A 23,942-nucleotide genomic window follows, 5' to 3' on the forward strand; every position below is an offset into this window, starting at 1 on the left:
GAACCTTGTAATTAGGGTGAAAGAGGGGAGTGCAAAAAACGGTCTGAAACTCAACATCAAAAAAACTAAGATCATGGCCACTGGCCACATCACGTCCTGGGAAATAGAGGGGAAGATATGGAGGCAGTGACAGATTTTACTTTCTTGGGCTCCATGATCACTGCAGAGGGAGACAGCAGCCACGAAATTAAAAGATGCCTGCTTCTTGGAGGAAAGTGATGACAAACCATGACAACATCTTAAAAAGCAGAGACATCACCTTGCCAACAAAAGTCCGAATAGTCAAAGCTATGGTTTTTCCAGTAGTGATGTATGGAAGTGAGAGCTGGACCATAAAGAAAGCTGACCGCCGAAGAATTGATGCCTTTGAACTGTGGTGCTGGAGGAGACTCTTGAGAGTCCCCTGGACTGCAAGGAGAACAAACCTATCCATTCTAAAGGAAATCAACCCTGAGTGCTCACTGGAAGGACAGATCCTGGAGCTGAGGCTCCAATACTTTGGCCATCTCATGAGAAGAGAAGAATCCTTGGAAAAGACCTTGATGTTGGGAAAGTGTGAAGGCAAGAGGAGAAGGGGACAACAGAGGATGAGATGGTTGGACAGTGTCATTGAAGCGACCAACATGAATTTGACAAAACTCCGGGAGGCAGTGGGAGATAGGAGGGCCTGGCGTGCTCTGGTCCATGGGGTCACGAAGAGTCAGACACGACTAAACGACGACGGCGGCGATGAGCAGCTAGATTATTTTCTGGAGTTTTACTCTAGGAGTCTAAGTAATACTGAAAATCTACTATGGGACTCAGCATATTATTCCATATTAGACAAATTTTAAGGTTTAAATATACTTGGTGTTTTCCAATAGATAGCACTGTCATTTGACTTGATTTACCTGGTGCCAAAATCTAGATGCGGGGCAGAAAGAGGTGATACCTAATTTAAAAAAACAAACAGTGGCCACAATGTAAAAATATATATATTGTTGTGTTTCTGCATTGGAAAAGATATTTACTATGTGAATGCACATGCAGAGAAGGCACGAGAGGTTTACTTGGTGAGGGAAAGGACAAGATCTCTTCAGTTCTTATTCACTAAAACCAATGCAACTGGTAGTTGAATACAAATTTCACAGTGATGGGCAACAAAACTGCATCCTCAACTGCACTCAGCCAGCAGGCTAGCATAGGGAGGAGCAGGGCAGGTGGCATGTAGTTCTATCCCTTAACAACTTGCTGCTACCCCTGGTCTGCCAGCATCTAGCTGAGGATTGTCTACATGTTGCATGGAGTGAAACTCTGACTCAGGAAACAAACAAAACATTCAGAAGCCCCCCCCTCCTTTAGCATAACAGGGAAGGGTTAACACCACAAGGTTTTTTGGATCTTCTAGTTGTCATACTTCCAGCTGGCTGGAAGGACTTTGCTGTTCTCGCAATATTCTGGACCAACTTGTGTTGGTTCTCCCCAACAGAATCTTGGGAATTGTAGTTTGGTGGTGATTTTCTCTTATTGCTCCCGAACATCTTTTGGAAAACTACAGAGTTCGTAAAGTCCAGTAGCTATAATAATGGCCAGCCAAAATATGTAAGGTTTCCAGGGGTGGGGTGTGCAGATCATAACATTTCCTTGTTCTCTGCCCACAATGCCTGGTAATCAGGAGATATACTGCCTGCCTTCCAACATGGAGGTTGCGTTTTCCCAACTTCGGCTAATTTTCGTCCTAGGCTTGTCCCCCAAGGGGCTTGCTTTGGGATGAGCTTGTGCAGCATCCAAAAAAATACTAGCCAGTGCCAGCAGCAGGCAGCACCGATGCCCACTTATCCAAATCAAAGTCCCATCTCCAAGTTTTTGGGTTCTACCTTTGGCCACCTTTGCTCATCCTCGCCTTGCTGGATCCAGGGTACCTTCTCTCCATCGGTAGCACCGCTTCCAAGCTGGCCACCCCCCCCCCCCCAACTCCACGAATTCCTTGACTGCAAACAAGGAGGTGCCCCGTCAGCCCTGAGGAAGAGGCAGCACACTCGTGCCCCGGCCATACCCTTTCCATCCCGGTTCCTCCTTCAAACCCCTCCCCTGCTCCCGCTCCCTCCAGCCCCTCCTTTTTTCCCAGCACTCACCCCCCCACCCCTCCCCGCCTGCGCTGTCATTGTCTCAGGCGGGCGAGGCTACGAGCTGGTTGGCAGGCTCCGGTGAAACAGGTTTCGCGGAGGGAGAAGGAGAACGAGAGGAGGCGAGAGGCCGGCGCCCGCTCCCCTCCCTATTGCGCTCGCTCGGAGGATGCTCCTTTTCCCCCCGCCGTCCTTGCGCTCCGGACCCAGCCCCCCTACTGCCGCCGCCGCATCGCGCTGACATACGAGTGGGAGGGTGCTGCCAAGGGTGTTTGTGTGTGAGCTGGGGGGGACATGAAGAAGATCTGGGTGAAGAAGCGTCTCCAGGTAACGGCTCCGGGCTTGGCGGGAGGGGGTGGCAGGGAGAAGGTGGGCGGGCGGGGGATCGTGGGAGGTCGGGAAGCTAATGTTTAAAGGGGGTGGCCGCTAGGCAGGAGAGGAAGAGGAGAGAAGGCGGCTTGGGTGCCGGAAGGAGGGGGAACCGAGGGGGCGCACAACCCAGAGGCAGAGAAGCCCCACCCGACTCCAGCGGCTGAGCTATCCTGTGGTTTCCGCCACCACCTCCCCATAAGGCTAGGCTGTTCTGTGCCACTTTGGTGGAGTGGGGTTTACTACATCACGGTGGTGTGTTATGTGTGGGTTGTTGTAGAAGAGCGGTTCTCCGCCTGCCCGCCCGCCTGCCCTCCCCCTCGGCTGCCAAGCAGAGCGGCGCTTAGGTCGCCTCGGAACGCTGAGCCAGGGTTTCAAGGCATGTGTCCGCCGAGGGTGCGCTTCACCTAAAACGCCCAGGGCGGTGGATCCGGGCCATTACCTTCGTCCCATGCCCATAGCCTGGTGGTCACGGAGGCTGTGCCTCTCTGCGTCATCTGGCTTTGCGCGTCAGCACCTGGCAGGAGCAGGGCTCCCCGCGGCGCAGACGTCACTCGGGGGGGGGCTCCAACCCGGGATAGGAGGGGGCTTCCCGGGGCAAGGGACCAGAGGAAGGGGAGCGCTGCAGGGAAGGGGGCATTATGGTTAGGAGGACATGCCTTTCCCTGCCTCAGCAGTCCAGTAAAGGGTCATCCCTAGACTCCTTCCCTCCCCTTCTCCAAGCCCTTTGGCTACTCCAGAAGCCTAAATACCCATCCATGACCTCTGCAAGGGAGTAAGTGGGAAGCAAAGATGCGATGCTGGATGCTGGGGAGGAACAAAGCAAGGGAGGTTGTCTTCTTACCTACTTAGGGGTTTTCCAGAAGCAGCTGGTCTACCCTTGGTAACAGTAGACGGGGCTAGAAGTACCTTTCATCGGAACCATAAGAGCTCTTCTCACTTTCTTTTATTCTATGGAGACCCTTGGCCATGGCAGACTGAGGGAAAATGCGTTTTCAGACCTGTGGCTGCTGCCATTTTCAGTAGGAGCTGGAGGAGCGGCACCCTGAACTAGGCAGGCACATAAAAGATTAAGGCATACTCTGGAATGGTATATCCCCCCCCCCAACTCCTCACCAATTCCCTTTGTAAGGGAAAGCTATGAAAAGAAGACAGGGTCTGGTTAAGTAGTCACTTCCACAGTCCCAAGGGTAACAGCCTCCTCTGCAGCCAAGGAGTCCCCATTCTCTTACTGCTGAAGGACTTGGTTTAAGGTGTCCTGCAACACTGTTGTCCTGGGAGATCATGGCATCTTCTTTGGCTGGTACTGCCTCTTATACCAGATTATACTTTCCTTTTTCTGTCCATCTTGGGGTGGAGGTGGGTCCATTATTCCACAGGGAGTAATAGGAGCAATTCGGTTTGGGGTTGTTCGTATTGTTCTCTGTGAAGTGGAGCTGCATTTTGTCCACTGAGATATGTGCCAGTATCTCAGTGGCAACACAACTTTGTGTGTAATTGTAGAGCCAGGGATTTCCCATAGCCATATGCCTGACTCAGGCAGATGCCAGCCAGGTACCCGTTAATGGCCCTTGATTGTATTTCCATTTCTTGATAGGGGAATTATCCCTCAACAGCATAGCTAATCTGCTCATATATCTTCTTGACTTGGCACATGGGCTCCCAGCCAGCGCCAGCCTCACTGATGGCAAGCTGGCATGGCCAGAATACAAATCTACCTGGAACATATTAAATGTTGCTTGGTAGCATTTATTTTCAGGTTGGAACCAGTGCATCTTATATTCTCTCATTCCAAGAACATACGATGCAGAAGAGAAAGAGGGAGGAGAAGGTGCTAATAGATGGTGTGTATGCCTATTTGGACATATTTGTGTGGGCTGGTGTGAGTTACAATCCCTCTCTCTGTTATGCCAGCACTCTGTCTCACTATCTCTCTCGCTCCTCCAGAGGGATGCTTTCACCTCTGTTTACTGCTGCTCAGGGTGTGTCGCTTTGCTGCTGGTATTATGGAACAAATACTGGTGAAGCAGATTTGCTAGCAGATAGAAATACTGTATCAGGAAAGTTAAGAGGAGGGGTAATTTCCTCCTGTGCTCCTCAGTATGTTATGTGTGCAGACATGTGTACTTATAAGCTCTGTTATTGGTGCTGAATTAGGAAAGCTCTCTTCTCCTACAGAAAGCATGATTAATCTGTCCATATGGCAATCAGTCACTTAGGAGGCTAACTATGTGCCAGTGTCCCTTTTCCACAGGGACCCTGTGAAGTGATAGGGGTCTGAATGAGGGTTGAAGGGAACTAGTGCTTTTGTAGCAGCCTGGTAGCCTATGACTGTTAGATGGTGGCATGTGTATATATGCATATATGCAAATACAACATGCTGGCACACATGTTTCTAGGACAATGGACTTGGAGAAGTTACTTGTTGGACTGAAACTCCCAGAGCTCTCTATCCAGCAGCACAACATGAAGCAGAAAGCGGTCCCTAACATCTGAAACCCCATTTCTCCTCAGATTGCCATGGTCATGGGCCTTTATATAAGACTGGAGAAGAGCTCTGATTGTTTAGATCAAAGGTGCATCTTGTTCAACACATGTTTCTGAAAACTAACCCTTCCAAGCTTTGAATGGGAGTACTATATACTGTGCAGCACAGGATGACCTCCAGCGTGGAAAGAATACATAGTGCCTTCATGACAACTGGCCTTTATATCCAACCATGGTGAAATGTGCACTCTGTTCTGGATGGATCCTCTGAAACTTCCAAAGTTTGTGAAATGACGTTTAAAGAAGTGGGCTCCTGTTTTTCAATCTATCTGAGAATTTCATCCCAAGGAAAGGTCAAAAGGCCACTTCCTTCTTCCTTTTAATTTTTCCAGAAAATGACAAGAACCCAGGTACCTTTCCCCAGGCTGTGTTTACACAGAGCCCTGTGCTACATTTTCATCTCTGTTTCAGAATCAAAGGGGAGGAATATAGTACCTTGGGATGGGCAAGGAAAGTGCAACTCTCCAGGTGTTGTTGGACTCCCACCAGTTTTAGCTAGAATAAATGTGGTGTGTTGCAGTCCAACAAATTCAGGAAAGCTGCACATCGTACATTCCTGTGCAAAGGGGCAGATGCAGTCCCTCTCTGGATGGCAGTCCTGAAGTAGGATCAGGAACCTCTGACTGGTCTTCCGCCAATATTGCCAGTATACCAAACTGGCAGCAGTCAGTTTGATTGCCCTGTTATCTGTATTCCAAACTGTCTCTCCCTCTCAGTCTGCCCATCTTGCGGTAATGTTGGCTTTTTTCCTTTTTCCTTTGCAGAAAAGTGGCCACACGCGGCGTTTTGGGCGCTTCACGCATGGTGCGTTGCATTACTTCTGCCCTTTCCCACCAGAGGCCTGTTTCAGATATATTTTAGAGGGCTGTGGGGCAGTAACAAGGTGGATGGATGGGGAAAGGGGGGCTGCCTTTAGTAACTGTGTAGACAAGGAAAGCTGATGGCCAAAATAAACTTCATTATCTCCAAAGTCATCCTGAAAAGTGCCATGTTGGCAACATCAACATGCAAACTGGCTCTATTATTCTTCCCCATAACCAATCAACAAAGGCAAGCTAATTTGCAACTGATAAAGCTGTTAAAGATATTAGAAAATAATCACACCTTGTCTACAACTTATGTCAGCTCTTCTTCTAATTGTAAAATTCTGTGTCTCTTCTGTTTTCACCCTCATTAGATATAGCTTGTCGTGATAGCTGTACCTGTGAAATGTCATAGGTGCATGAACTATGTCCTCTTTTGTACGTAGTCACATTAGAAACCAGGCAGGTAGGGGGAGAGTCAATGATGCTCCTAGTATGAATTTATGCTGTTGCTTTTATGACTAAAATCGTCTGGACGAAACATGGAGTGTAAAGCAATTATGAAGTGCTCTCTCACTTCCGTAGGTTGTTCTTTATAGGACTAGTCACACACTGGCTGAGAAATAGAGCAGACAATCAGTCTGTTTGTCTGTTTGTTTATTTGATTTATACTGTGGAATCCTCTAGTGGATACACTACTCTGGTTAGTTTACAAATTAAAAACTCAGAACCTCACATGACCCCAGTCGTGATACATCAATATGATGATTCAGTGATCTAGATCTAAAATTAAAATGACACAGAAAGCACAATTTAAAAAAGCACAATAAATCACAGAAATTGCACAACCAGACTCACAAAACTCACCCTACTGGGGGTAACCACTTGTACAATTGTACTGCTGTGTATGCAAATTCTGAAGATGATTCTGGCCTATAACATTATATATGGAGCTTAGAGCTTAATTTATAGAATCTCAAAAAAGACAACCATATTCCATAAAGGCTGTCATTCCATATGTACAGTTTCTCCAATGATAATGCAATTATGAGAAAAAATTATACCTGATCATAAATGACATTGGTTAGCATTCTAAAAGTGGTCCGGTCCTACCCTTTTGGAAATAATAGCATCACCTTCCTGAGGAAGGAAATTAAATGGAGAGCTAATGTGTGCTGTGCTTTGCAGGAATTTTTTCATGTCTGGTATGAGGAAAGAGAAAAAGCAATGACACCTAAAACCAGTTGCTTTATGTAGTCTTCTAACATTTACAGTAGGGAAATTCTTTTGTTAGAATCAACCAATATGTCTCAAAATATTGAGCAAATGTTTGTGTTCATCAAAACTCATTGCCAAACTTATTGAAATCCCAAATCTTGCTCACTGTGCTGGAACATTTTGGTTAGTCCTAGTAATAATATTGACCTACTGTAGATTTTGGATTTTTTTACAAGTCCCAATAGTTTTCTTTGCTTCTTATATAGGGTGACACAGGATTCCATGTTCAGTTTGAAAAAGACGGTCTTGATAATAGGGTAAAGAATTGTTAAGTTGTAAGCAATGCACATAGGGACATGGTGCTGCGGGTTAAACTGCAGATGCCTCTGTGCTGTAAGGTCAAAAGACCAGCAGTCGTAAGATCGAATCTACATGACAGAGTGAGCTCCCGTCGCTTGTCCCAGCTCCTGCCAACCTAGCAGTTCGAAAGCATGTAAAAATGCAAGTAGATAAATAGGTACCACCTACAGTAGTTTAAACCCGGAACCTTTGCATTCAAAGACAGTGTGTCTCTGATTGCCAGATGCTGGGGACAAAATGCAGAGATTTCTCCTCATTTTCATACCCTGCTTCTGATCTTCCTGAGATATATGTGTCTATATCAAGGATATACACCAAGGCTGCTTTGCATCTGCTGCTGACATTTCACATCACACACAAGAACCTGGGGAAACCCCTTTGCTCCAAGTTTTCCTGCTGTAAATGTACTGCTGATTTTCAAGGATACTTTGATTTGAAACAGATCCATGGGTGTAGTATGAACACAGAGACCAAAGTACCCTTGGTTTCTTGGATCAGTGGGTATTCTAGTAATTGAGGTAGCAATTTCCCACCTAGGGATTACAACAACCTTTCTTGTCTATTTGGGTTTTTCCTCACTCCTTTATTTCTGTTCCCATTTCTGTGGCTCTGCTGTCTTCTACTCTCATTGCCCCTGCTAACCATCCTTCCCACTTCCCCATGACCCAACTTCAGTGCAGCCTCAATCTAGATCCTTGGTGTAGATCCAGACCTTTTCCATAGGCATTATCTCCTTGGGAGAATGTGTGGCTACCTTGCAGTGTGTAATTAGTTTTATCACCTTAGTCAGAATCACATGTAGATCAACACTAAATATTGATCTGGCACTGAAGATGCGTGCCTAGAAACAGAATACATACTCGAGTAAGTGGACTTTGGTTTGATTCAGCAAATTAATTTTTATAGACTGCAATCCTATATTCACTTCTCTAGGACTTGTATCACTGAATTTTCAGCCAGTCCTAGTTCTGAATGCACACATATATGGATTGCACTAATGGTCCTATAAGGAGGTAGTGAACATTATCCACTTTGCCCATTCAGTGCTTCTGTTGCTATGGCTCTTAGGTTCACACACAGGTGGAGGCTATTGCAGCCAGTGGCGGAATGAGCAGGGGAGAGCTTATTTGGAGAGGATAATATGCTTTCTATGATTATAAACTTAAACCAGACTTTCTAAAACACAGCAGGGATTATCAACGAAATGTCTGTCACAGGACTGCCTTCCCCCTAGCCCCAGGCATTACTGACTTCTCTGACTGGCCTGTCATTCAGTGAGCCTATCTACTGCATTCGGCTGCTCTGGTCCTTAGGAGTTTTAGTGCCTGGGTTCATGTACCATCAACACCTTTGCTATTCAGACCTTCTCTTGCTACAGCTTTGTATGCTTTACCCTGTTGACCATTCTCTCAGCATGTTCCCTCTCCCAAAGTTACCTGGGTCTTCCAGGTGAGATACTGTCAATTTCATTGCATTTTGGGATATTAATGGCTCAGGTCTGGTTTGGGTGGTCATGTGTTGTTGACGTGTGTCTCTCTTTCATGCTGCCCCTATGGAAGCGAAGTTTTCCGCTCCTGCAGAAAACAAAGTTACGGTAGGAAAAATGCTATTTCACCATAATTTTCCTTTCTTTGACCTGTTCTTCGTTCGATCTCCATTGTGCTTACATTTCTCCTTACTCCTTCTTCATCCTCTTGCTGCTTTCTGATATTGATGTGCAGCTTCATAGTCTTCTAGTAGTTTGGAGTGTGAATCCCTTTGTGCTTGGGTAGAAAAAGAAGTCTTCTATGCACATTTCTTTATTTAAACACTGTCTATTGTTTATAACTTAGTATGTGCTTAATGATGGAAGATTTCCTTATACAATAATGTAAGATTCTATTGTCTACCGTGTTTCCCCGAAAATAAGACAGGATTTTATATTAAATTTTGTTCCAAAAAACAAACAAATGCATTAGGGCTTTTTTCAGGGGATGTTTTTTGTTTCATCTACAACAATCTACATTTATTCAAATATATTCATGTCATCTTATTCTGGTTGCTGTACAATGGTGGAGGGCAGGCTTTCACTTAACTGGGGCTTATTCTGGGGGTAGGGCTTATATTATGAGCATCCTGAAAAATCATATTAGGGCTTATTTTCAGGTTAGGTCTTATTTTTGGGGAAACAGGGTATATATGGGAAAACAAGGATCAGATCATACAGTTAGATAATACATACAGCTCTCTCTCTCTCTCTCTCTCTCTCTCTCTCTCTCTCTCTGTGTGTGTGTGCGTGTGTGTGTGTGTTTTCTCTGGGATTTGTTTATTGTCTTTCATCCATCAAGAAGGAGCAGCTGAAAGGATAGCATAACATATCTAGTCACTATGGTTTTTATATTGTTTGCTTAAATTAGTTATTCCCTCACTTCGTTGGTTTTTAATTTTGTTAGCCACCCTCAACAGTGTGAAAACACTAGAAGGCTGGGAAATAATCTTTTAACAATAAATTGTTCTGCTTAATATCATCTGTAATTCACTCTGTGCCTCTTTTCCTCAATAGAAAGCATGGGCCTCTTTAGTTTTTCATTTTTCTTTTAACTCATATTGCTTGGTTTTTTCAATGTACTGCTGAACAATGTCCTGCCACCCTGATTTTTCAATGGTCGCTTGATTGTAATCTTCCCTGTTGCCTCTCTTACAGTCAGACTAACTATTTAGCAAGTTTTTAGAATAGATGTTCCATCAGGTAATGAAAGGCGTGTGTTTTGCCACACCAAATTATTTTCCTCGCCTACATATCTTGCGTTTAGCATGTTTTGTTCAGTGTCTGGTCACTAGATGGTAAACTAGGGTTAATTAGCGTCTCTAATTGCTAAGACCTGCATTTGTGAAGAAAATGGATTAATCAGAAGAAATACATCCCTACTAATATTTGACCTTCAGTCCTGGGTGAAGGCTCCAATGGAAGGCAGTGAGCTGCAGCTGCCAGAAAAGTGAGCCACCTTCCTCCTGCCCCCCAACCTACCAAGCCAGAAAGAGAAGGTACTCCAGGGTTCTGTAGTTTGCTCAGTCTTATATGTGCTTCAGAGTCTGGCTCCAAAGAATTATTAATTTATATTTTTATCCTGCCCTTCTCTGGGAATATGGAATGGCCTTCTTGTGTCCTTCAAGAGGGGACAGTCTGTAATTACTCAGTGGAATTGTTCTGAGGTAGTTGTAGAACAAAGGGGTAATCCTCCCTCTGGCTTTTTCTTTAAAAGAAATATATATATAAAAATTCATATATTTAGTTGCAAACAGTTCTATCGTCTCTTCATAAAACCCTCTAGTTTGAGCAGATGCTGAATGTTGACCGACACCCCTTGATTGAACATATTCCATAAGCACTGACATTTGTACTAGCTTCCCACCATTTCACCAGCCTTAGCTGTAGTAAGGGTTTATGTCTTATTTTTTATGTCTAAATTTTAGCTGTGATTACTGTACTAGCATCCAGAGGATTTCTTTACAGTATATGCTTGTCAGACTGAGTCACCAGAGAAAGAGTAGACACATTAGAAAAGAAATTTCCAGCAAAGTAGCTGTGCTAGTCTGTCTTAATACTGTATGTTGGAAAAATTAGAGAGGAAAAAGAAAATAAGGGGTAATCAAGATATTGTGGCACTTTAAGAAGAGGGGAAGCAAGATGTTGTGGCATATTTGTTTCAGTACAAGTTTCCCTGGATAAAAATCTATCCCTTCACCCACAAGGAATGCAAATGCATGTCTTCTGTATTTATATATAATATTCCCATGGTGGGGAGAGTCACAACCAGGTAAGGACACATAAATAGGCAAAGTGACAACAGGAATGGGACTATGGAGCTGTTAATGATTTGAGGTAGCAGGCCCCAGCTAGAGTGATAAGCTGAACGCCAGGTAAAATTGACTGTCACAGAAATGCTGAAATATATTTCTTGGACAGAGGTCAGAATCTGTCAAGGGAGATAGTTGTTTTATATCCAGAAAACATTACAGAAAGCTGGGTTATTAATATACTGTATGTAGTATTCCAGAAGCCTTGATCTCCATTTAGGTCCTTACAGATGAACTGGAACTTTATGTGGTCAGTTTCTTCTTGCTCTCTTCCTCCATCAGATCATCTCTAGGTCCCAGTTGAGAGCACTGAGGTGTACCATCAATAGCCTGCAGCCTACTCTGGACAACAGTGCTTCCGTCTTCCAGGCTTTGCAGAGCTGGCCTGTACTTGCCTACAGACAGCTCCCCAGCTTTAACAGCCATTGACGCACAACAGGCAACACAAAATGGCAATGGACAACTAAAATTGTCACAAACCTAGATACCAATTATGTCCCCATATCTACACTAGCAGCACCATCAAGAGTCCCAACAACATCAACCACAACCTTGGGGTGGTGGATATATTTACTTGTACATACCCAATGTGACTTATGCCAGCCTCTGCCAGGAATGCCCCTTCAAATTTTTTATAAGACAAATAGGATAATCTCTGTGCAAAAGAATGAATGGACACAAATGTGCCATCAGAAAAGGCAACACAGAGAAAGCAGTATCAGAGCACTTCAACCTCCCAAGACACTTCCTTTATAGATCTCAAGTGACTGTTGTTGAAAAAGCAACTGCAAAAGGAAACTCAAGAAGGAGACAACAAAAACTGGCTATGTAAACAAGTTCCAGCACTCCTCTAAAGACTTAAATAGATACCAGCGCTTCTTAGCACACTACATTTATCGAGAATCCTGTTTTCTGTAATATCTTATGAGTATACTATGACTAGTTGTCTCCCTTGACAGACTCTGACCTCTGTTCAAGAAACAACTTTTAGCATGTCTACAACAGCCAAGTCAACCTATTCATGTAGCTTATCACCCTGGCTAAGGCCTGCCACCTGAAGCAATCAACACCTTGATAGACCCATTCCTGGGTTAAGAGCCATTGCCATTTTGCCTATTATCTGTAACCTTACGTGCTCATGACTCTCAACACTGTGATGATATATATTATTAAATACAGAGGATATTTATTTGCACTTCTTGTGTCTGAAGAAGATTTTAGTCCACAAAAGTTTGCACTGAACTAAATCTCTGTTTTTAAAATGCCACAGTACTGTATTTTCCCTTTCTTGTCTCTCCTCCCGCTTTAATTTTACCAACATTAGATAAGTAGTACGGTAATAATTATAGGGAAGTTTAACATTCAGTCTATAATGTTTAAGGGACAACTTTCTCCTGTTTTTGGTTACAAGCTTTCCTAACGTTTATTGATTTCTTTCTGTGTACTTTGCTTATATGATTCAGATAGAAATCACGGATAGAACACATCTTGAAAAAACATCCATGTTATGCAAAATGTACTGCCTGAAACTGATGGCTTCATTGTCTTTGCCCGTTTTTTAAAAAATGGGCAAAGCTTCCTTCTAAGCAGCTTGCTTCTAAGTGTGTCTAGTTCTATGCTTGCTTTTTCCATATTTCTAACTAGTTGGGCTGGCTGAAAAACCTAGTTTTTCTCTAACTGAAACGTTCTGTCCTCTAAGCTGGTTCCTTAAAAGTTACTTAATAATCATAGAGTCAGAAAGTTTGGATGAGTTCTTATGACTTGCCTCCTGCTGGTGTCTGAACCTTTCAATGATGTCATACTTCCAAACTTATCTGCACAACTAGAAACACCCGCTCTCCTTCTCTTCTTCCCCCTGCTCTTCCAGCTGAATTTTCCAGATCTTACGAAGTACTTATGAGTCACATGTGAAAGTGTGAACTGACTTACCTAGCAAAGCGCCTTTCTTATCTTGTTCTTACTTCCCTTTAGACTCGGAGACGGGAGAAGATGATGCCAGCAGCACACAGGTGACCCAACGCAGCCAGCTCCAGGATGAGACAACCTACAGCTCCCCAACAGGTGAGTAGGAGCCAGTCAGGAGCTGGAGAGCTTTGCCAAAATGTTACAAGCAGAATGATAAAAACTGTATTTGAACCTGAAGTAGCTTCTGCTGGTATCCAGCTCCTTTTACCTGATTATGCTGTCATAAACCCACTCTAGTTTCTCCCTGTACTTTTCTCTTTGTTTGACATGGAAAGGCTGCTGTTTCACACATACACTTTCTGTTCTTCCTGCGAGAGGCCCAGCTCTTAGGGTGCTTATTTCTTAGGCTATTGGTTTAGGATCTTTCGCTCGGATTTTTAAGATACCTCTCAATGATGTTTTAAAGCAAATTGCACCTGACATATATCAACACCTACACATAGACCTCCTTCTTTCTATTTATCCTCTGAAAAAAGGATAGACAACCCATAGGAACTGAGATTACTCTTGTAATGGGAATCCCACCCTCTTGGATCCTTGATCTGAGAGCTTCTCCTCTCTCCAGTGTTGTTGGCAGCTGCCACTGGAGCATAAGACTTACATGAGAGAGACAGTGAGTTTGACACCACCATCTCAAGGAAGCAGGTAGATACTAACTGAGGCAGAACATTAATTTCATAAAGAGGGCAATTTTTTTTATCAAGGACTTAACAAAGCATAAAGGTCATAAGATAACAGTGAAATATGACTGAAAAATCACAGTTCCTTAACTACTGCAGGGACTTAATGTGGGAAGGCTATATGAGATCACATTAAGCATTCCTGAAGCATCACACTGTTCCTGGAACAAGAAAGCAAAGAGGTGAGGAGAGAAGAGTGATTCTAGCATGATCATACATCCTGGCCAGCAATTAATTTTCTTTTGACTGACTTCCTACCAATTCTTCATAAAACGGGGCATTTCGTTATGTTAAGCTTTTATGATACTGTTAAGCTTTTTCTGATACTGCTACATGGACTGAGCCCAAGCAGCCAAATGGAATGAAGTCTAAATTATTAAATAAGGTATGCAAAATTTCTGCAGGCACACCAAGTTTTAAAATAATTATGATACACTGCCATTATGCATACAATATGGTACTATTCTAGTCATACCATTTGCTGTTAGAAATCTCCTCTAGATTTATTAATACACAACCTGTATTTCCATTGTGACATAGGTTTCCATTCTTCTGGTCATCTCAATAATGATGAGAATAGCAATAATAATAATATTCGTGCCCACACAATTGGCAGGCTTCAGTTTAGAGACTGGGCAAAATATGTCATAAATGAGTTCTTCTCTGTGACTGGTACAAAACACCCTGATTCTGGGTGTATAGTACATTCCTCTGACTAAGATTCATTTCCTCATCAGCCATAGATTCAATAGATGGTTTGGAAAAGCTATTGGCTTTTTGGGAGGTGAGTGGGGTGGAAAGGTAACATTTTTGGGTTGGAACTCCTAGCGTCTCCCTGCTGGTACGGCTAGACTGTTTCAGAAATTCTGGGAAATATAGTCCAGAGAGTTCTATTGAGAAGTGGGCAAATTAAGAACCTATTTCAGAAGTTCATTGGGAGAGCAGATTAAACAATGACTTTAGCGTATTGTCCATATTTTAAAATACTTTATAAATATTAATTTATATACATTAAAAGAAATAATCTTCCCTATTCCGGCAAATTTCTGATCTTGCAGATTGTGGAATGTAATAACCAACCAAAGTTCACCCTTCCCGCCCCTTCTTTCCCCCCCCCCCCTGTTTTCCCCTTCTTTGTCCTTTCCAGATGATGAGTCCTCAGCTAAGAGAAAAATGCTTATTTTTAGTGTCCAGGAGCATGACCTTATACTTACTCATTATATATTTAACGGTACTGCATGCCCCAAGAAGTTGACATTTTATAGTCTCCTGAATCAAATAATATCTATCAAATAAGAGAACATTAGAAGCTCTTCTCTAGACAGACTTGGGATGTTCATTATTGCTTCTGTTGCTCTATCAGTTATGGGTAATCAGATATATTTTGCTGCCCGAGACAAAGTAGAAAATCGTGCCCCTTGACCTACATTAAAGAGCATAGGACTCAGTTCTGTCATGTTCTTTCACTACAGGAGACAGAAAATCCCCCAAGGTCCTCTCCCCATCTTTACCAATTAAAAAACCATAATAAAATAGTAACAAATCAAATAACTAGCAGTTTGCTGCCCTTGTATGATATCAAATATCTACCTCCTCAGACAGTTGCCTCACTTTGCCTAATGAGAGAGCTGGCCTTGAAGTTCCATTTCAACCCAGGCCTCCAGCTGGCACTAGCACTGGCTTCCAGCCTTACCCCATAGCCACAATCTGATGAAAGGAGTAGGGATGAGAGTTTCCAGCTCCTTCAACAAATCCTTGCTTGTATTTTTGCAGGGGAGTCGGACACGCTGGTGGATGCCTCCATGAAGACAACCCCAACCTCATTGGCAGGACTGTCCCAAACAGAGGAGCACTCTAGTTGGTCAGGAAGCCAAACCACGGTGTTGGAGAAGGACCCGGAGGCTGGCCCCACGGTGAGGGGACCCTACCTGCACCCCAGCATTCCAAGGCAAGCACCTGCCGAGGCCCGGCACCTGGGGGTGGAGCCGCTGGTGCGGGCATCACGGGCGGAGCTGATTGGCGTGGCCCCGGGGTCCGAGGACAGCCTGTCTCTAGGCAGCGACCCCTACGGCAGTGCCTTCAGTCTGTACCGGGGCCGTGCTCTCTCCCTGCACGTGTAAGTAGCTGTGGGGCTGTGGGGTGGGGTGCAAGGGCCATTGTGCTGGGACCATCATTTTCCTCCAACCCACAGCCATAATCTCCCCCCAAACCCTCCCTCTCGACACCATTGATTCCGGTGCACCACTAAATCCTTCCTAATCCCTTTCCTCGTAATCTTGATCCCTACTGTCATAGCCTCTTCCCCCTCAAGCCCTCACTGCACTTTCAACCCTTTGAAACCACCCACAACTCCTGTCATTTCCTCTCCTACTGTTCCTTTTGCTGCTGTTTCTCTCTCCTACTGTCACCTCCACAGCCCCACTATCACACATTTAGAGTGTTGCCAGAAGACATCTATGTAGGTAGGCATCTATCTCCCTATCCTCAGGCTGTTGTTTTCACTCTCTGCATAGAAAGGAGAATCCACTACCCTCATCTGGTCAATGGTGGGATGATTCTCCTACCTGTGCTCAGAGCTTCTTTTGGTCCGAGCAGATGTAACAGTAGGCGTTACTCTCCTAAAGCACACGCCAGTAGTGGTAGGGATTAGCAAAGAACTTCTCATGTATCTTTGCAAAGTTCCTATATATTGGGTGTAATCTGGCCAATGCTAAGGACTTCTTAATTGAAGGTATTTCCTAGGAAGGTTTCAGCATTAAGTGTATACTGTTTTGAAGGATCCTCAAACCAGGGCATTGTTCCCAGCATTTACGTAAGTATTACTGAACCATTTCAGGCAGGTAGACGAATACACTGAGAATATGGAGATAAGAGTTGTTGTTGTTGTTGATGTTGTTGTTTAGTTGTTAAGTCGTGTCTGACTCTTCATAACCCCATGAGCCAGAGCACGCCAGACCCTCCTGTCTTCCACTGCCTCCCAGAGTTTGGGCAAAGTCATGTTGGTAGCTTCAGTGACACTGTCCAACCATCACGTCCTCTGTTGTTCCCTTCTCCTCTTGCCATCAGAATGGTATCGTCTGCATATCTGAGGTTATTGATATTTTTTCTGGCAATCTTAATTCCGGTTTGGGATTCATCCAGTCTAGCCTTTCGCATGACGTATTCTGCATATGTTAAATAAGCAGGGAGACAATATACAGCCTTGTCATATTCATTTCCCAATTTTGAACCAATTAGTTGTTCCATATCCAGTTCTAACTGTTACTTCCTGTCCCACATATAGATTTCTCAGGACAGATAAGGTGATCAGTCACTCCCATTTCTTTAAGAACTTGCTATAGTTTGCTGTGGTCCACACAGTCAAAGGCTTTTGCGTAGTCAATGAAGCAAAAGTAGATATTTTTCTGGAACTCTCTGGCTTTCTCCATAATCCAGTGCATGTTAGCAATTTGGTCTCTAGTTCTTCTGCCCCTTTGAAATCCAGCTTGTACTTCTGGGAGTTCTTGGTCCACATACTGCTGAAGCCTGCCTTGGAGGATTTTGAGCATAACCTTGCTAGCATGTGAAATGAGTACAATTGTACAGTAGTTGGAGCATTCTTTGGCACTTCGTTGGAACTGGGATGTAGATTGATCTTTTTGAATCCTTTTGGCCACTGCTGAGTTTTCCAAACTTGCTGGCATGTTGAGTGTAGCAGCTTAACAGTGTCATCTTTTAAGATTTTAAATAGTTGAACTGGAATGCCATTACCTCTACTGGCCTTGTTGTTAGCCATGCTTTCTAAGGCCCACTTCACTCAACTCTCCAGGATGTCTGGCTCAAGGTCAGCAACCACATTGTCTGGGTTGTCCGGGACATCCAGATCTTTTTGGTATAATTCCTCTGTGTATTCTTGACACCTCTTCTTGATGTTTTTTGCTTCTGTGAGGTGCCTACCATTTTTGTCCTTTATCATGTCCATCTTTACACAAAATGTTCCTTTAATATCTCCAATTTTCTTGAACCGATCTCTGGTTTTTCCCTTTCTATTATTTTCCTCTATTTCTTAGCACTGTTCGTTTGAGGAGGCCCTCTTGTCTCTCCTTGCTATTCTTTGGAAGTCAGCATTCAGTTTTCTGTAACTTTCCCTATCTCCCTTGCATTTAGCTTCCCTTCTCCTCTCTGCTATTTCTAAGGCCTCGTTGGACAGCCACTTTGCTTTCTTGCATTTCCTTTTCTTTGGGATGTTTTTTGTTGCTGCCTCCTGTACAATGTTATGAGCCTCCATCCATAGTTCTTCGGGCACTCTGTCCACCACATCTAGTTCCTTAAATCTGTTCTTCACTTCCACTGTATATTCATAGAGATAAAAGTAGTAAAGACTAAATGCCACTATCAGTTAGATTAAAGGTGGGGTTTTTTAAAAAACAAAAAAGATGATTAAGCACTTCAGAGATGTGCTGTGTCTACCTCCTTGTGGCAATCTGGCAATGGGTTATGTGGCTTTATTTCTCTTGAACACAGATACATAATCCCAGGAATGTTGTGAGGTATTGAGGCAAACATGTCAGCTCATGGGGAGAGATAAGAAGCTGTGCTGAGTGCCAGAGCTCTTCCTCTCAAGCCATATATAGATCCCCTCTAGCTTTTGAGCCATTAGCCGGCACTGCCCACACACTTTTATTCTTTTCTTCTCACTGCAAATGTAATAACCAGAAACTTGACAGCAGAAGTTTTTCTTAAAGGATGAAAGCTGAGACTCGTGATCTAGAAATGACAGCAAATCCCATGCTGACATTGCAGAGGTAGTGAAAACATGGCACAGATCTGGTGGAAGGTGGTTGCAGAGCTATGTTAGGAGGACTCAAGTCCCCTGAGGGAAACAGCAGGACTCAGAGATTCCCTTTCCTGCCTCCTCTTCCTTCCTGAAGCTGCTTCCCCCCCCCCACCTTGTGCTTATCATCAACACTGCCTGCTATTAAAGGGTGAAAAAAGGACTCTGATATGTCTAAGCCTATGTACAACTGTCACTCTGTGTACACCTGTGTATATGTATGCATCCACCAGGGTGTGTGTGTGTGTGTGTGTCACAAAACAGAGTTGGCACTGGAATGAATGTGCATGCCTATACACATGCAAGCTTTAGTTAGTATTTATGCCTGTAGGAAGAAGCATGTTTGTATGTACTATACTGGATAAAGCTAAATTCTTTCTGTTGCATTTCTGGCTGCATCCAGGCCACCCCTGTGTCTCGCCTCCCACTACATTCCCAGCCCTGCCCCACCCTGCCTATACTGATCTGACATATAACTAATGTATAGTTTGATTGGAACCCTCAACCCCCCACCACTTGTATTTCTTCCTTTGTCCTAGTGTGGCTCCCTAGCACAGCTCATTCAGCAGGTAAGACCAACGGTTGGCTCCTGCCATAAAGAAGGGCTGCATTTTTCTGGATGTTGGACAGAGAAACCCACTAGCCCCATCCGGCCAATGGCAGAATGATAGAAGTAGAAGGAACAAAAGACCTGGTACTAAGGCAAAACCCAACAATATGTCATTCAAACTATAATAGGCATGTGCACTGTCCAAAGCAGCATGTTCACGGGAAGTCATATTGCATGTTACTTGAAAGGAAAAAAAACCCCTAAATCCCACCTTATAGGTAATATATACATAGACACACATGAGAGCCACAAGCACAACTGTCTTGGGAAAATAATTCTGCCCTAAGTCTTTGGCCCAGAATTTAATAGATTGATGTGGCTTTCCCTCCCCACCCTTTGTTCCTGTGACATGGATAACTGAACCTCAGCTGCTACTGTGGGCAGCTATCATCAAGGCCACTTTTCCTTGTTCTACTGGGCCGCTGCATTCTTGTGGCTCAGGTCCCTTGACTTCCAAGGTTCCTCTACCTTAGCAAAACTTGCCATGTTTTGTTCTCCAACCGTAGCAGCCTGCCCCATGGTGGATACCGGAGAGAGGAAGCCAGCACCACCAGCAGCAGCAAAAACAGCATAGATGCCCTCCACCCACCTACGCAGAAACCTCCACTTCAGCGTCCAGTGTCCCCTCGAGCAGGGCAGTGTCCAGTCCAACCCTCTGGGGCCAGCCGTGGCCCCATTCCACCTGTGGCTCCTCGCAGAAAGCTGCTGATGCCCCCTGAGTTCCAAGACACGGCGTCAGAGGAGTTTGATGAAAAGCTGAAGCGCCCCAAGTCGTCCGCCTACTCTCAGGCTGGAACAGGGGAGTCACGGCCCCAGACACCCCTGAGTGAAGCTTCCAGTCGAGTGTCTGTCCTCCGCCCATCACCCAAGCTGCCACGGTCAGGATCCAAGATCTTTGACAAGCTCAAGTTCTTTGAGGAGCGCCGGAAAAGTCTGGAGCAAAATGAGAACCCTTTTGCGGGCCACACATGGCTGCCCCTTCGCAAGACACGTTCTTTTGACCAGCCTGGCTTGGATGATGCCAGTCCCTTTATCTCAGCTGACTCTCATGAGGACTTTGTGGACGATACCCACTCAGAATTGGGAGGTGTGGCTTTCCGTCGCCGGGCGTTCCAACAGAAAGCAGCCTCCTTGGATGAGCGTGGCCGCTTCTCTAGTCACGTGTATGCCTTGGAGCATAAATTCACAGAAGAGCTGGGGCGCATCAAGCGCACTGTCTCTCAGCAGCAGCTACGACGGTCACAAGAATTGTTCAGGTCCCCATCTCCACGTACCTCCAAGGAACCACCTGCCCCCAAGGTTCCACCACCACGTAAACTCAAACCACTAAAGGCTTTGCCACGTGCTGAGAATACACATGGTGTGCAACAGCTGGTCTTGTCCAGCGTGGGACTAATAGGGCCAAGAGATGAGCCCAAGGGGACACAAAAGCCTCTGCTGAAGAGTGGAGCCACATCTGAACAGACAGGAGAATCAAATAGAGGTCAGAAGGAAATTGAGATGAATGGACAGGATATGCGGCGAAAGGTGGAACAATGCCCGCTGATCCATGCAGCCCCACTAGGTCGAACAGATCTATTGCAATCTGGGCTTTCAGATGGTAATGAATCTACAGATGGAGGCTCTGTGAACACATTAAAAGGGAGTCAGGAGTCCAAGGGTCCAAGTGAAGCCTTACCTGCCCAGAAACATGGACATTCTCTGTCCTGGGCCAAAACAGAACCAGGCACAGACAGAAGCAGGGCAGGGACCCACGGTACAAGCAGAGAATCTGACAGAAAGACTGGAAAAGTGACAGAGAAAAAGGACATTGCACTGCAGTCTCAGGAAGGAAAGAGTATACGAAACAGAGGCAAAGGCCGCCGAACCCGACGAATGTCACCAGAACCAGGTATGGAATGTGGATGTCTATTATGTTCTCAGCAAAGCCAGGCAATAGTACTCTGCTCTGTGTTTTGGGTTTGAATCCCGTCATCCTCCTAGAAAAAAACTAAACAAACATATACCCTAGTGCTCTTTTTTCCAGTTTAGCTTACATCTTTAGATGTAGGGCCTAGGTTCCCAACCTTTGTTACTCGGATGTTTTTGAACTGCAACTCCCAGAAACCCCAGCCAGCACAGTTGGTGGTGAAGGCTTCTGGGAGTTGCAGTCCACAACTCCTGAGTAAGCCAAGGTTGAGAACCAGTGATGTAGGGTATCATGCCAGTCTGGGTTTAACGAGCTCATCAGGAGGACTGGCAAGTGTTCAGATTTAAGTTTACTTTGCTCTCATCTGTTCCTCTCAAATAGCTGCTTTTCTTGTTAATGTCTTGGATGTGACCTCAGCAGGGACCTGCCTGGGAGAGTCATCTATCTATCCATGAACTGGGGTGTGTGTGTGTGTCACATGTTGGGAACAGAAGAAGAGCCAGGCTAGGGATGTCTGACAACCTAAGAAGAATGAGTGGTGTGGAATTAGTGGTGATGAGAAGCTGGAAAAGCTGAGGAAACAGCATGAAAGGGTATGAGAATTATAGCCTGCACCAGAGTGTAAAGATTCCTGGGTCAGACAAGTTTCTTGCAAGTTGCAACAGACACATGCTTCTCCCCCTCTCCCACTTTGGGTATTCCCTATCCATTAGTGCTACCCTAGTAAATACTCTTCTCTTTTTAGGCCCAAAGCACGGCAGCTTTGAATTGGAGGTGCTAACAGGATAATCCTTTCAGAGATGCATCTTCAAAGCTGCTCTGTTTGCAAAGTCAACTTTGCAGCTTCCAAAGCTGTGAAAGCCGATAATCACACATCCTTTACCACTTAAGCATGCTCTGCTTCTGATTTCCAAGGTACCCATTTGTCAGTTTTGGAATGCCAAGCACAGCTTTGCTGGCAGAGCCCTTTAGAATTCAGCCCAGATCAGGTTGAAACAGCTTGTATCATATTGGGCTCCCATTATGCAGTGAATTGCCAACTCCTGGCAAGCATATCCCTCTATTTCCTAAGTGGGGTTGCCATATCGAAACTGAAAATGGAGTAGATATAATGAAAATGTGACATCTAAAGTGTAATACACTTCTGGTATGTTCTCTGGGTCTGTGACATTCCACATGCAAGAACTTTTGGGCAAAGCAGAATCCCAAAGGAACCCTCTCTTATGTTGCATCTTTTAAGGCAGGGTTAAAAAGCAAGAATTTTGAAAAGGTATAAGAAGAGCTGTGCCTGCTCACTCTGTTTCATTCTTTATGAAGCCAGTCTTGAGGGCCAGTAGTTCCAAATGTTCGGCTAATAATCCCAAAGCCAATGCTATGAAAGAATGAAATGAAAAATAAGCGACAAACATGTCCTTTACTATGCTGGAGATGGAGAATAAGCAGGGGTGAGCATCATGGTCGTAGAACTGAGATTTTTACATTTCCTCATTAAAAGTTGAAAGCAAACAATAATTCAGTGTCTGTTTTTGAATTTAGACGTTTGCATATGTGCACACACATTCTTCTCTCTTGCACACCCACCCCCATAGCGAGAGAAATAAAATAGTTTGCTGGGGGTGGAGGTGGGGAGATTCTGCTTCTGAAATGGCAATAGGGCCAATGTTCTGTGCTCAGAAGGAAGTTACCAGTCATCTGGATGGAGACCAGAGACGAACAGTGTAGCTCAAAGCAGGCAAACGGTATGACTACAGAACCAGCAGCTACTATGAGGAGATGGATGAGAGGGAGACAGCACTGCTCAAGACAAGCAAACCGTGAGGCTTCAGAATTCAGTGGTACAGTTAGAGCACTTGTTTTAGAAGGGGACTTAATCATCTTATTCCTTCCTCACTTTCTTTAAATGCTAATATGTATTACTTGGAATGATCATATGGAAACCCTTCTCTTCAGGAGGTAATGTGTATTCTACAACATACAATAAACCAGCCCTCCAGCTGGGGGTTTCTTCTGCTATTGCTGCTTTGTGGGACCCTTGAGTTTTGCCATGTCCTACTCTGGCAATGTCCTACTCTGATTCTGCAGCTACAAGGAAAAAGTTGGTGAACAAGGGCTCAGCCTGACCAGATCTTTGCACAAGGAGTAAGTTGGCCAGACTGGAGAACATAGGTGGGATCTGAGGCTTGATTCTAATGGAGCTGATGAAGCATCTGAATGGTGCCAAAATGGTTCAGGGGTAACAGTTTGACCTGCAAGCCCTGCAAGCAAACATGTAGCTTTTTTAATAGAGAAGTACAAGTGCCTGTTCGAAATCCCCTGCTAGCAACTCATCCATCCCCCACTCCTTCTCTTAACTTAAAAATCACCTATTTCTTCTATGTCTCCTGCCCAAAAAGCAATCATGCATGGTCCCAATCTGAAGAGGGTGAGTGGACCTTGAAAGGGTAGTATCTTTGGTCAGAAACACTGAACAAAGTTCTTCACGTAGTCCTAGTTCTCAAGCGGCTTTTTGTAAGGAGAAGGGAAAAAACAAGAACAAAATAGAGTTAGCATACCACCTTTCATGGTGGCATCTTGTTGAACTCAAGAAAAACAGTTAGACTAAGCAAATGAAGAAAGAAAGTATTCATTCTTGCAAAAGGAAGGAAAATGGTGGATTCATTCTATTTGGAAAGTATCCACAGGCTGAAATCTACAAGAAATTTCACATGCAGATCAGTGGAGACTGA

The 23,942-nt window shown here is 44.5% G+C and overlaps 1 protein-coding gene across 10 annotated transcripts in view; it reads left to right on the top strand.

The window, feature by feature from the left end:
- Positions 1–23,942, top strand: part of SPEG (striated muscle enriched protein kinase) — a 150,211-nt gene that overhangs the window by 45,090 nt on the left and 81,179 nt on the right. For 2 of the 10 annotated variants that reach the window (XM_020792171.3, XM_072985337.2), the window contains exons 2-4: positions 13,211–13,300; positions 15,658–15,832; positions 19,814–21,198. In XM_020792171.3, coding sequence (XP_020647830.3) covers positions 13,211–13,300; positions 15,658–15,832; positions 19,814–21,198 — 1,650 coding nt within the window. Of the gene's footprint in view, positions 1–2,020; positions 2,433–5,785; positions 5,826–8,961; positions 8,997–13,210; positions 13,301–15,657; positions 16,001–19,813; positions 21,199–23,942 lie in introns of those variants that run through there. The other 8 variants (XM_078383461.1, XM_078383462.1, XM_072985338.2 and 5 more) reach the window with 8 other exon arrangements.

This window comes from Pogona vitticeps, chromosome 1, assembly GCF_051106095.1.
Source record: "Pogona vitticeps strain Pit_001003342236 chromosome 1, PviZW2.1, whole genome shotgun sequence".
Taxonomy (NCBI): Eukaryota; Metazoa; Chordata; class Lepidosauria; order Squamata; family Agamidae; genus Pogona; species Pogona vitticeps.